We start from the raw sequence: 14,092 nt of genomic DNA, 5'->3' as shown, positions 1-14,092 counted from the left end.
GCTGTGGAGCCAGAGGCCCTCCATCTCAGTGTCCAGGCACCCTTTTTGTCTGAAGATGAGCACTTAAGAGTTTGAAAATAAGAATGTTAAAAGAACACACAGAACCCTGGACCCTGTGTGAAGTGGGGCTTGGGAGGGTGTTTGCTGTGGGAGAGCCATGAAAATAGGGTGGGAGTTTCTGGGAAGGGGCAGGCTTCTTTAAGTAGATGGTGGATAGTGTCATGGCAGAAGCTGTCAACCCATTCTCAGAGATCCAGAGCCTAAACAGCACTTCCCAAGCTGATTTTTAAGAATTCTTTGGTTGGGGGTGGGGAATTCTTTGGGAAGCATGTGATTTTTTTTTTTTAAGTACATTTAATTGATTTGATAGTCATGTTTAGTCTGTTGAATGAGAGTTTAACTAGTGTAATTCATGTTGTTTTAAGGAAACGTACTTTGGAGAGTATACAGATTCCAGCGATAATGACTCGGCCCAGCTACAAAATTCTGCTGACTCTCTTTCAGAAGATGATACAACTGAATCACAGGATTATTTTGGCTTATCTAGAAAAAGTAAAGAGAATAGTATCTGGGAGGAGAAGTCCAAATCACATGAAGCTATCCAGGCTCTAAATAAATTGGCAGTAAATAAAGTGACAGCTGTTGGATTTGAGACTTTAACAACAACACTGAGAGAACCTTCAACAACTACATCCTCTTTAGCTCGGGAAAAGCACTGGACAGTTTCAACTGAATTCATGAGTGATAGAAAAAGAGACATTTTAGATGAGGCCAAAAGACAGGTAGAGATTAGAGAATTGGTTCAGTCAGAGAAGACATCTCATAAGCCCACTAGGGGTCTCTGGGTTGAGAAGCTGTCGGGCAGCATAGCCCAAGAGAAGGAGGTGACCACTGGGAAGTCAGGGTTGTGTTATTCTCCCATTGGCAAGAGGCCATTAAGTGAAATCACTGGATCTGAAGGAAAAACTCTTTCATCCAAAGTGATAGGCTCACCCAAATCACAATTCACTAAGTGGACCCTTCCTGATGAAGTTACTTCTGAATCAGACTGTGTAGCAAGTTCTGGCCATTTTCAGAGAATATCTAGAGAATTGGCAAAGGAAAGAGAAGATGTGCAAGGGTCCACTGTGGGAGAGTCACCTAAACCTAAGGAGGATGATCCAGGAGATATGATGATTCTGGCAGGGCTTGATGCTAAAGCCAATTTTCGTTCCTCTTCTACCTCGGTACCAGTGTCTGTTCGCAGTCATCCCCATTCTTCACGATTAAAGTACGTTAATGAAGCAGATATTCCAACTCAAGTAATCCCTACTGAACCTCATCATTCAGAACAAAAGTTACCAACTAAAACTTTTAACACCTTACTTCTGCAGTCTGAGCCACCAGAGTATTCTGTAAGAGAAAGCAACCTGAAGAAGAATAGCTTGGGTGCTTTGAGTCCTGAATTGGGAGCATCTAATTTTGATGAACAGAAGAGCAGGGAGAGAGAACATACAAATATCATGAAAAGCATGCCCGAAGTCTACTCACTTTCTCAGTCAGTGTTTAGGAAGGTCACAAAAGATGGGCAGTGTGAAACTCAAGATCCAAGAATTGAGCTCACACTTCGTAAATCAGATTTGATTTCACTAGTAGCTCCTCGGGTTGGCTCAGTCAGGAGTGGTTCTAGTCTTGTTAAAAGCACTTCCTGGCACCAGAGTGATTTATTAAGGAGAGGTGGTGAAGAGAGTCTGAGAGCTTCCTCAGAACATGAACAAAAGACTAATCAGCAGTTAGAAAAGCCAGTGTCAGCATTACAGAATAGAGACTCATCAGCCATGCTTGAATCTCCCAGAGAAGATCACTGTCCAGTAGAATTCAAGGCCACTGCTTCATTACTGTCTAATCAAGTGTCAGTTATCACAAAGCAGATAAGACCTGAAAAGATTGAAAGTGCTCACTTGGAACATGTGAGACTTCCTGGGAATGAGCCCACCTCAGCAGCAGAAAACTGTGGTAATGAAGCTGATGATGGTTCTTCTGCAGTGAAATGTGGAAAAGGGGACAAGGTGACATCAGACCTCCAGGGAGTGGCTACTGTGAAAAGCACTTCACCAGAAATTTCTGCCTCTTGTAGAAAACTAGATTTCAGTTCTCCAAGTGGATCTTTACTGGAAGGAAATTTTGATTGTTCCTCAAATAGTAAGTTGTCTTTCTCATCTGAAAACATCCTCATCCAAAGCCAAGACCCTGTTAGGGAAGACTCAGTGCAGGGAGAGGTAAGGGAGTCCAGGCCATCTCCTCACACCACAAATTCAGACCTATGTGGGGTGGAGGGCAGTGAGCTGCCTCTAGCTGAAGCAAGGGTGTCAGGAAGTTGTCCCGTTGAAGTGCCCGGTGAAGTTATAGCAAGACCTGTCACTGAGGCCCTGACTGCTGCAAGCCCTTCTTGCACACCACAGAATGTTCCTGAGCTTTCAAAGTTGGCATCTGGAATGCCTAGTGGCACCGTTCCCGAATGCATTGTCACCACAGATGCTGCTTTTTCTTCAACGTCTTGCAGAAAAGATGAGGAGACACCAGTTATCTCCCCAAGCAGTCTTCCTGGCACCTCATACTGCTACACAGGCATCCGGGAGGGAGGAGAGGAGGAGACCGAGGTGGAGGGGAGTGAGGCCTTCAGCTGCAGTGAGGGTGAGCATGAGACTGAGTCCATGCTGGGGAGTGGACAACAGAGTGCCACCAGTGACCCAGGGGAAGATTTGGGAGATCCAGGGGCTGGAGCAACTGAGGTGAGACCTTCCCTAGAGGTGGCTTATCTGACCTCAGCTCTGCAAGATTTTAACATAAGTACTTTCACTGACATAGACAGACTTTCTACATCAGAAGTTGTAATGTTTCTTGAAAGTTGTCAGCTAAAGGATTTTAGTTCAGGGAATTCTGTTTCAGAATGTTCTAGTAAAGGAACCCCAAACAAAGAAATGAACAAAGAGTTAAAGCAAAGTGGAATCTCCGAAGAAAAATGTAGGGAGCAATCCTGTGAAGAAGAAACACTTGAGACCTCCGAAGAGTGGGTTGAATCTGAAGAAGATAATTGTTCTTTAAAAGATCCAAGTCAACTTGCTCAGTGTTCTTTGGAAACACTATCTGAAGTTCTCACCAAGATTGGGCAAGAACTGCAGACAAACTCTGAGGACTGTAATGGTAAAGAAACTGGTAATTTAATTCTTGTAAATATCCCTGATAGCCTGACAACTGAAGAATTGAAAGAAAAAGCCCCATCTCAGGCAGCAGTTGGTTCCACATCCCATATCCCTGAACTGCTCCCACTTACCACCATTGGGCACAGAAGTGACTCTCCCATGAGTGATGGATCTCATCCTGGGGACACACCTGAGGATGCAGCCAAGCCCCCTGACATTGGAGAGCAGGGCCTGCCAGAACAAGGGGGGCCGTTGACCCTGTGTCCTGACTCCACAATGCAGCCAAGCACAGAGCACAGTTCTGGTGGGGAGGCAGAGGCAACGTTTCAATGTCAGATATCCACAGTGACCTCAGAAGTTATCAATGTACTTATAAATAAGGATCAGAATCTTGTCATTGAAAAGGGGGACAACTGGACAATCATCAGTGGTGTGTCTGTCTCACCAGATGTGGACCAGGTTATACTGTGTGATGCTCCTGGGGATGTAGCTGTTTCTCAGGATCAGAGAGGGCTAGAAGCTGAGTTTGTTTCAGGGACTTCTATGGAGAAGTCCCCAGAGACCAGTCACATGGGCCCTCCCTTTCAGGAGCCTCCTTGTGGCAGTAATCTTTCAGGTGCTCAAGAGGATGTTTCAAACAGTGGTCAGAGTACCAACTTTGATAAAAGTCGCTTGCGGAACAGACCTGTTAAGCCCAGCATATGGATTAGTTCTCAAATATACGATCAAACATTTGAGACTCAAAATGTTGCGTCTGATCACACATATTATAACTCAAAACTAGAGCCATCTGGTAAAAATAAGAATCGATCAAAGATGTCAAACAAAGATCAGTCAAACAAACCAGTAAAGACTTTGGCATCAGGCAAAGGTGAAACTCATCAGAGTGAGGTTCCTCAGTTGCCTTTGGGGGAAAGAGGTAACACCAAAACTCAAAGAAGTCAAACTCAGCCCATTCTGGCAAATGCAGATACCTCTACTCCCACAGATTGTTCTCCTGACACTTTGAGCAAGATACGGCAAGAGGTGGGTCCTCCTCTGCCTCCTCTGCTCCCTCCTTTGATAGCAACACCTCCAAGGACTTCACAGCCACTTTCTCCTCTGATATCAAGTTCTAGTCCTTCCCCGCCAGCCTCTCCTGCTGGCCAGATTACTCCCTCATGTGAAACTCCAGTGCCTCCTATGATATCTCCATGGCCAGAAGACCCCCAGCGGGCTTCTCCAGGGCCCTCTCCATCTCCGTCTGCTGCAACAACCAGTGGCAGGATAGTGTCCTCTCCTTTGCAGTTCTGTGCAGCCACACCAAAGCATGCACTTCCTGTGCCCGGCAGACTCCCACCTGGCGCTCCTGGTCACACTGCTGGGGGAGGGGCTCAAGAGAATTCTGTCAAAATCCTTGATACCATGTACCCAGAGTTATCTGCCAGGGCCCGGACCCTCAACATCCTCAAGGGGAACATCCAGCTTTCCCGAGGTTCCTCTGCAGACAGTAAGGCCTCACCAGGGCCCCTCAGTGCTCTGATTGGCTTCAAAGCCATCACTTCAAAATCGACTGCTTTCATCAAAACAGGGGGTAGCTCTGCCAGTGATGCTAGCCAAGGTAGGTCAAGAGAGATGGGGACTCAGCAGGAGTCAGGTGGGAAAAGAGCACTGTCGGCTTCCACACTAAAGAGTGCAAAGAGATTGCGCCTGGACAGTGAGTCCCCAGAACCAGACACCAGGGGAGCCCCTGCAGAAGAAGTCCACAAGAGCCTCCCCGGAAGCCTCCCTCAGGCTGAAGTTGTCATGTCAGAGGAGGAGAGTTCTGTCCCAGCTGGCAGTCCAGTGTCACGGTTGTCTGTCAGCACAGAAGAAGCCGTGGACTTGCAAGGCACAGCCATAGCTCATGCTCTCAAGAAAGTTGCTGAGTCTTCTTTTGACCTGCTACCTGTAATTCGTAGTCATGTGTATGTGGGAAACATCTCCAAAAAGCCTGTAATGCGAGACCAGGAGAAAGAAGTTGTGTATGAGTTTAGCACAGCAAAAAAGGTATGTGGCTGCTTTTCTCTAAGTGCTTTATGAATTACAGGTCCTCAAGGCAGATGACTCCTGTGACAAAGAGGTGCAGATGACCCTGAGCACAATTTCACAGGTTAAGAATTATGTATGTTATTGTTAAGACAAATTTTTACTTCTGTCAACATTTTATAAATTTGAAATAAGACACTGGAGGTTTGATCATTTGTGTTAATTAAACAACTTAAAATTTTAGAGGAGAAGAATCTGTCAGGACAAAAATTGCATATTTCAACTTAATCTTGTCATTTTTAAAGGCTTAAAGTGATTTCCTTTAGTGCATCAAATTATCACTCAATAGATCTTTCTTTTCATTGAATACCAGTATATACACTTTTAAGTGCTTGAGAGTTTTACAGAAAGGCTTTTCAGTAATGGATGTCACAAATCAGACAGGAGCAAATTCTTTGTTTTAAAAGGAAAGGAAAGGGATTGTGCAGATTTACACACACAGATTGTTAAAACTTCAAAACTTGCATGTTTTCTTACTATCCAGTGATACCTCGTGTAGGTGACCTCCAGGGCTCAGTGGTTATGTGCACATCCTCGGAGTCCCCGAGGCATAAGTACTTTGTTGATTTGGTTTTGATTGCTTACTTTCAGAGAGCATAAAGAGCACTGCAAGTAGCTTTGAAAGGGTGTTTTTTTCAAGTGAATGAGTTTTCAAATTGTCCTTTCATGCTGCTGTTCTTTCTAAGCAAGAAAAATACCACCAAGTATTTTTAGTTCTAAATATGTAGGGTCTGTGAGAGTTTAGAACACAGGGCTTCATACGCACATGCATGCACACAGATTGTTTGAGCACCCACTAGGAAATTATGATTTGAGTTGTAGAAGTGAAACTAGACAGCCAGTAACGTTTATACTTGCAATCTGGCATCTGTAGTGTTACCTATCATAGGCAGCAGACAAGCAAGGGGATTTTTTACCCCTGTGCCGAACTTGGGGCTTTCCATATTGGGAAGTTGTTATCGTTTTATTGTGCAACTTTGATTTTTTCCAGTTTTATTTTTCCAATAGATACTAAATTATGCTATCTTTTGCTATTTTAGGTAGACTAAATATAAATACTATATGTGCATTGCCTTTTTATTTATTTTTTTCCACTTCAGCATTTGGCAGACTGCTTGCTTCACTCTATTCTCTCAGAACTAAAAGTTCAGAAGACATCAAGGGACCACAGTTACATCCATGCCCTGTGCAGAGTGTATGTGGGCATCTGCCGGCAACTGGGAGACCTGGAAAGAGCTCGCTTGTTCTGCTATAGTCTGCTGAAGGAAGGTATGTTTAGATGGTGACGATTTTGTATGAGAAAAATACTGTTGCTCTGTTACTTTGTATGTAGATCTATGCCTTTCAGCTGTCTGTCACATATGTTTTAAGGTAATGTTGTGTTTTGTGCATTTATTAAAGGGCATAAATAGCTTTATCTATACTTAACTGCACCTGGTTTTCAGTAGAGAAAAATACTTAAATTTACTTGTGTCAGCACATAACACTTCCACTTGTGTATAATTAGAGTTTCCCTCATTACTGTATATTTTATTTCTTTGTTGCTGCTTTAGGACGAGATAAAATTACATGAAATATGGGAACACTTTTAAAATGGCAAACCACACTTTTATGCCATTAACTGAAAAGGGTAGCACATGTAGGATGAATTCTTAAGCTAATGAAAGAAGTGTGTCAGAGAGAGATGAAAAGGCCTCTGAGGCCGAGGGTTGTTTTGAGATTATCTTTTCCCTTCACTACTATTTCTTTAGCTCCTACTCAGGAATCACATCAGGAGTCCTTTTTCCTTGTATCACGTCATCAGTGTTTTTAAATAGGGAACAGATACGCAAATGGAACTTATTAGTGCATCAGAAAGTCTTTAAATTCTGCCTGCTTTATTTCTGCATTAACTCTTTCACTCATTTGTTCAGCAAACATGATTAGGTGCTTGCCAAGAGTTCTTCGGTGACCAAAATCAGATGCGGGTGTGACTGAAAGACCAAGTAGCATCACATGAATACTCTTTGGGTTTAGCAGTGACAGGTGGTAGAGGGGAGAGGGACGTGGGCTCAGCCAAGTCCATGTGGCTTTCTTGTTCTTCCTTAGCCACAGCAAATTCATTCTCACCAGTCTTTTGTTTTCAAAGATTTCTCTTTGTTTCCCTCAACTTCACTAGGGCTTACTTACACTTCACATCCTTCCTTAGTCATTTTCTCTTATTCTCCTCTTTTTGCCTTCATGTCACTTAATCAATGTCTCATACATCTTTTCGTTTGCCATTTCTCCCCCACTAGAATGTATATTCTGAAAGGACAGAATTTGTTTGTCTTATTACACACTGTCCTTACCCCCAGATAAATGCATTGTTAGCAGTCATTAACCATCTGTTGAATGAATGAATTATACTTTGGAAGATGGTTTTCATAGTCTGAGGAGTTAGGGAAATTTTTTTGTACCAGGAATTGAACCCAGGGGTGCTAACATCGAGCTACATCTCTAGCGCCCCCCCCCCCCTTAAGACAGAATCTAGCTAAGTTGCTTAAGTCCTTGATGAGTTATTAAGGCTGTCTTTGAACTTTCAACCCCAGAGCCACTGGGATTTTCAGTGTGTGCTACTTTGATTTTCAGTGTGTGCCACGGCACCTGACAGGAGTCAGGGAAGTCTTCTTGGTCTTTGTGACTTTTGAATTTGAGGTGTGAAGATATAGAAGAGGTATATATGTGGAGAGAATTCCAGGCAGAGAGAATCTGTGAAGTCCAGTGAAAAGAAGAAATTCCATCAGATAAACATAGGACTTAATTAATAGATCAAAATAGTGCATTGAGTTTATGCCTTGAGCTACCTACTTTTTTTAAAAAAAAATTATAGATAAGAACAGAGGAAATGAAAAAGATGAGCCTTTAGGACAAACTGTATAAAAATCTGTATAACCACATTGGAAAACTTTTTTTAAAGAAATAAAATTGACATTCACTTATATGACCCAGGCATTTCATTCTTAGGTACAGTACAACAATAATAGAGACGTATCCTTACATAGACTCTAATACAAATATTGTACTAGATTTGATTCATAATGGCCCATAACCGGAAACGGTGTTAATAGCAGGTGAATGGAAACAAATTGTGCTCCCCCAGGCAACTGAGTTCTGCTTGGCAGGACAGGAACAAACTGTTGATGCACGTAGCCACATGATGGGAAAAGAGGACACATTACACTAGTCCATCAGTAAACATTTGAGGAAAGGCATACTGACTTATAGTAGCTAGAAGTAGGTCAGAGGTTTGGAGTCTGGGGGTGAGAGGACTCAGGGTTGGAATTAGAAGTTTGGGGATGGTGAGTATTCATTATGACTGTGATGGTTGCATGGACTTATTCATTTGTTGAAAGTCATCAAACTGTGTATTGAGAGTACTTTATTGTATATAAACTATACTTCAGTTAATTTAAAAGGAGAACCAGAATGTGAAAGAAAGTATTTGCAGCAGAAATCCTGGCATTCAGAATTCATTAAAAGAAAAACTCTTCAAATCAAAAACTTTGTGTTCTGCACATAAGCTCAGCCAGTATGAATACATTAACTTCCCTGCAGTGATAACTGTCAAATGAAGAGTCTGAGACTGAAAATTTGGAGAGAGGATTCTTGCTGAATTTTCTGTTTCGGAGTTTTGGCTTATTTTTCCTTTTTCATACAATGCTATACTTTTGTGCAATATATTTAAAGTATAACTTAAGAGAAGATATTAATGTAGGGGGAAAAAAGAGTTGATATTGATATAGCTCCCAAGAGCAGAGCTTTCAGCCATTCATTTGCATTCCCTTCAGCTCTGGATGCAGTGTTACCAGGCACCAGTGAAATAAGTAAAATTTATTCTTGAATTGTAATTTATTCACTTGATCAGACACAGAGGTTTATTGTATTGTTTTCTTTCTTGTAGATTTTCCAGAGTCTGAGAAGTTGACTTTGTTTATTGCCAACATGTGGCATGATGTATTTCTCTCTCCCTCGGTGATGAGTACAGCCATGCAGTTGGTTGCCAGGCAACGTGCTAAAGGAGAGGTTCTGAACTGCTTGAGAGCCTTTCTCAATTGGGAAAAGGTGAGCTGTTTTTATTTCTTATAATACCTTACCTGTAAACTTTTACATAGGTGTTATTATCTGGCTTTGTGTGTAGTTTTTCATTAGTTCATAGGCATCTACACATTAGGTCCTTTGAAATATCATTTTATCCTTAGCTTATGCATTTTATTCATTAAATGTTCATGAGACAGGCCAGGAATAATTGTAGAACTGCAGATTGTGTTACTTTAACAATTGTTTTATACCCCAATACAGATGACATTACATAGTTTGTTTATGAATGATGAAATTCATACATATGTATATATGGGTAAAGGTCTTGGAAGAGCTATAAAATATTTGGCTCTACAATAGGTGCTTAGGTGGAAAAATTGATACTTAAATTTCTTCTTGTTAGGCTTTTTTGAACTTAATATTTTTCTTAGTGGAATTTGTATTTGTTCTGAATACATGGTTTTTTTATTACCTTTCATTAATTTTGTTTTCCTTTGGTTATTAACGTGTTGAAATAGTATTTAGATTGGCATTTTTTTGTTCATATCTTATCTGATGGGAATTCAGTTGACAATAGTACAGTGTAAGCAGAGATAGTAAAATCAGCAAGGGGTGGATTTTTATCTGCCTTTCTCTTTTTAATGAGCATGTGTTACTTTTATCTTTTAAAGACTCTGATGACTTATGTTTGGAGTTGAATTTTACACATTTTGCTTTTTCTTCTTAAGTACTTGTAGATGTCAGTGTTCCTTAAGCTTTTATTTTTTTATAAAAATGGAACAAGAAGGGTACTGGTGGTGACTATTAAAAAGCAAGTCTGGCCGGGTATGGAGGTGCACACCTGTAATCCCAGCGAGGTGGGAGGCTGAGTCAGGAAGATCAAGAGTTCCAAACCAGCCTCATCAACTTAGTGAGGCCCTGTCTCAAAATAAAAAAGGGCTGGGATGTGGCTTAGTGGCTAAGTGCCCCTGGGTTCAGTCCCCAGTACAAAAAAAAGCAAGTCTGTAATCCCCTCTTCAACGGTCTATTTGGACAAATCAATGTATGTGACGTAAGGTACTGTCACACATTCCAGTGGGTCATTTAACAGTGGTGACTTCCCATGCTAGGGTTTAGCTCAGTGTAAGAGCTTGCTTATGTACTATGCACAAGGCCTTGGGTTCCATCCCCAAATCAAGGCAAAAGAAAATGAAGATGAAACCTCCTTCCTGACTCCCACCAGGGGGCACCCACAGTCACACAGGCATCCTCCTCTAGAAGGAGTATCGCTGATTCAAAATGCTGGTGACCAGAAGTGTTTCAGCTTTCATGTGTTGTGGATTTTAAAATATTTGCATTGACTTTATACTTTGAGTATAAAAATCTAAATCCAAAATGCTCCAAAACCAAAACTTTTTGAACCCAGGTTTCTTATATTGAGAATATAAGTGTGCATGATGTATGTATGATTTTTACATTAGAACTTATATGTAGTGCTGGTGGAAGTTCTAAAAGATGATAAAAGTGCTTTGGAAACTAGACAGACAGCTTCTTATAGAGTGAAGTGTATTTTTTAAAAAGGGCCCAAAACAGTTCCCCTCCTAGATATTTGCTAAAGAGAAGTGGAATTCATATCCACAAAGACATACACATTGACACTCACAAAAATATCATTCATAATACCCAAAAGCTGGGTATTATGATAGACATCCAGATGTCAATCAATCAACAGGTTAGGAGACCATCAACTAGTGGCAAATCCATATGATGAATTGCTATTCAGTGATAAAAAGAAATGTTCAGAGTACTAATACATGCAGCAATATGGATAAATATCAAAAAGCACCATATACAACTGTGAAGGAAGCCAGATATAATCGTCCAGCATTGTCACATTCCATTTTGTGGATTTCTGAAAAAGGCAACTGGACTCCAGAATCCTAAGAACAGAATTCTAAAATGTTTTTAAGGCCTTTAAAAAAAATTATTAATGGATATTATAACTTTTATTCTCTGATTTGAGTTGAGGAAAAATTGTATTCCTATCTGGCTTACAGCTAAACTCTTTCTACTTGATTTAATTCTGCATCTTGCCTTATGTTTTTTTTTTTTTTTAAATCCTGGTTTATCAACTACTGTTCTGTAATCATTTTATGCTGAGTATTATGACTAACAAACATGGTTTCTTATTCAAAATGTAACTGAAAAAGTTTTTAAGATTAAATAAGTATGCATTTGCATGTTTTAATATTTGAGATTACTAACCATACATTTGAGGTTTACTATATTTGAGACTCATTTTTTTAATTCATTTATTTTTTTATTTGTTAGAATGCACCTGTAGATGTTGGCATCATGGTTTCTAAGCTACTTTTGACCATACAGCTAAGTCCAAAAACAGAATTTCAGTCCAGTGAGAAGTTTGGAGAAGACTTAAGTGATAACATTTGGGAATATATATTTGCCATTGATTTACTCTGCTGTCATAAGAAATGGATTTGGACACATGATAACATCATAAGGTTAGCTATTTTGCCAACTTAAAGATGGGTTGTTTTAATTGTATAGTTGTCTGTTGAATACTAAATTGTAGTTATAAGGTAATGTTTACAAAAGACATTTTTGTTTCAATGAAAGTTCATAAAATTACCCTTAAAATATCTGTGAACATCACATTCCTTTGCTTTATTTTTCTGCAGTACTTCTCACTACTTTTTGTTACTATCTCTCACCAGTAGAAATGACTCTTAGGAAGTGGGTAGTTTGGGTCACTAGTATATCCTGAACACATAAGATAGTGTCTATTACAAGGGAGACACCCAGCAAATATGTGTTGAATAAAATGTCATGATCATTTGTATAACTCACAGATAATTTGGAAAAAGAAAGAACAGAAGTATTAAAAGTAGCAGCTTTTCATGTGGGAAAGAATTGAGTCTGATGCTGTAGGCATCCATTGTATCTAATAAGTTAGCTTTTCTCTCCATGTCCATCATTCTAGCACTAACTCTATACCATCTTTGAGAATGGAACAAATTGTCACTCATACAATTAGGCTTTAATTTTCTTGTGGAACCGTGATTGAGAATGACTGGATCAAGGGAATTTATAGTATTAAAAAGTATTCACCACAGGGTTGATAACCCATGTCCTTGAAATATTTGAAGTAACTTCTGTGAGAACCCATCTATGTCAAGGATGTTGTTGCTTCTCTGACACTAAGGAGGACAAGATAGCTAAATGCTAAACAATAGGGATTGAATCCTGGTCCATCTGTAGAATTAGATTCAGCTATGTTAAAATACATAGCTATAAATAGGTTTTTGTGTGTTGACAGAGAAAAATAGTTCACAGTTAGTTATTAATGAGAAAGTGACAGAGCTGTGTGTGCAGTGCCCATGTGTGATGATATGAGGGCTGTGAGGGTCCCCTTTCCCTGACTCTTCATGGGAGCCCAGGAGGCAGAAAAACCCTCTGTCCACAGTCCCACCAGCAGTGAGGATAGTGTGGCACCTCAGGACTTCTAATTGAGTGACTCCAGACCCTAAGCATTATGGAGGCTCCCAGGACATTGTTAACATTTGTAAGAGAAAAGGGTCTAGAAAGAAAAGCCAGAATTAGAAGAGTAATGATTATCCAAGTTATGATTATTTGCAGTGCTTTTATTTTCCATTTTTCTTTTACTTGCTTAATTTTTCCCGTGATACATTGTGAATGCCACGTAAGAAGTAAATACCTTTTGAAAAGAAAGGAATTGTCTCTATTTTCAGTATGTGGAAAGTTTTCTTTATCCATCTAAAGTGTGCTTTGATGTTTGGCATTAGTTTCCCCTGGGGCTTGGCTATTTACACACTTGTGGCTTATTTGTGATTCTCTCAGTTAACTATGGGCTCCTGGAACTCAGGCTTCTTGAGTGCTGGAGGGGCCATGTGAAAATCCAGACTCCACCACCTCGTAGTCCTGTGACTTTGAGATTGCTGTCAAGGGTAAAAAACAGAAGAAGGTTGCAGGCACAGGTGGGTAGCTGTAGCCCCTCATGAGCCAGTGTGGGCATGGATACCCTGAGGAGTTAGACAAGGTGTGAGCTTCAGTGTTGTTCTCACTCGGGTCGCCATATCATCCCCTCCACACTTAACTCGTCTTTCCTCCGGGTGTATGGATCATGTGTAAGACCAGCTATTGTTCAAGTGATGATGGACTCAGATCCTTTGTGCTGCTGTTTTCCAGTAAGGAGCTGTGGCCCGTCATGGATAAGTGGATAAAGTATAGAAAAGGACACACAAATGTGGCATACACTCCCGACGTTATCATAGCATCCATCCTTAGACTGATTGGTGAGTTGTCTGTTTTATTGCTTTCTTTTTCCTTGTTATTCATAAGAATAAGTATTACTATTATAATTGATTTTGAAATCTCACCATACCAACCTTCAGAACAGTTTGATATTTAAATTAATCCTCCTTAGTCATTCTCTTGCCTTGTACACTAGTGTTGTGTCCATCTTTCTCAGGGATTAAGTCTTCATGTTAGTACACTTGGCAAACAATTGAGCTCTTGCTTCTAGATTCTAATGTTAATTCACATACACACTAGGGTTCATAAATTGCTATAAATTACACTGTAGTCTCACTTGGTGTCTAAAATGAGAATGTCTTCACACAACCCACCACAGTTTTTTTTTTTATATTTGCCTAATAAGCAAGAGAGTAAGAGTATACAAAATTAAATTCACCATTTAAAAATATTTTAAATGAGATCTAGCTTCTCCTTACCCTCAGCTCTGAAGAGGACCCCAGTGGCCATTT

At 40.3% G+C, this 14,092-nt stretch overlaps 1 protein-coding gene across 5 annotated transcripts in view; it reads left to right on the top strand.

The window, feature by feature from the left end:
- The window catches only part of Ice1 (interactor of little elongation complex ELL subunit 1), a 55,058-nt gene that overhangs the window by 31,490 nt on the left and 9,476 nt on the right, over positions 1–14,092 (top strand). For 3 of the 5 annotated variants that reach the window (XM_005335189.5, XM_040273769.2, XM_078018521.1), the window contains 5 exons: positions 426–5,210; positions 6,350–6,518; positions 9,172–9,332; positions 11,619–11,809; positions 13,515–13,621. In XM_005335189.5, coding sequence (XP_005335246.2) covers positions 426–5,210; positions 6,350–6,518; positions 9,172–9,332; positions 11,619–11,809; positions 13,515–13,621 — 5,413 coding nt within the window. Of the gene's footprint in view, positions 1–425; positions 5,326–6,349; positions 6,519–9,171; positions 9,333–11,618; positions 11,810–13,514; positions 13,622–14,092 lie in introns of those variants that run through there. The other 2 variants (XR_013424544.1, XR_013424545.1) reach the window with 2 other exon arrangements.

Source organism: Ictidomys tridecemlineatus, chromosome 1 (genome assembly GCF_052094955.1).
Source record: "Ictidomys tridecemlineatus isolate mIctTri1 chromosome 1, mIctTri1.hap1, whole genome shotgun sequence".
Classification (NCBI taxonomy): Eukaryota; Metazoa; Chordata; class Mammalia; order Rodentia; family Sciuridae; genus Ictidomys; species Ictidomys tridecemlineatus.
The sequence above is the reverse complement of the archived record's forward strand: the minus strand, read 5'-3'. Positions and strand labels throughout refer to the sequence as shown.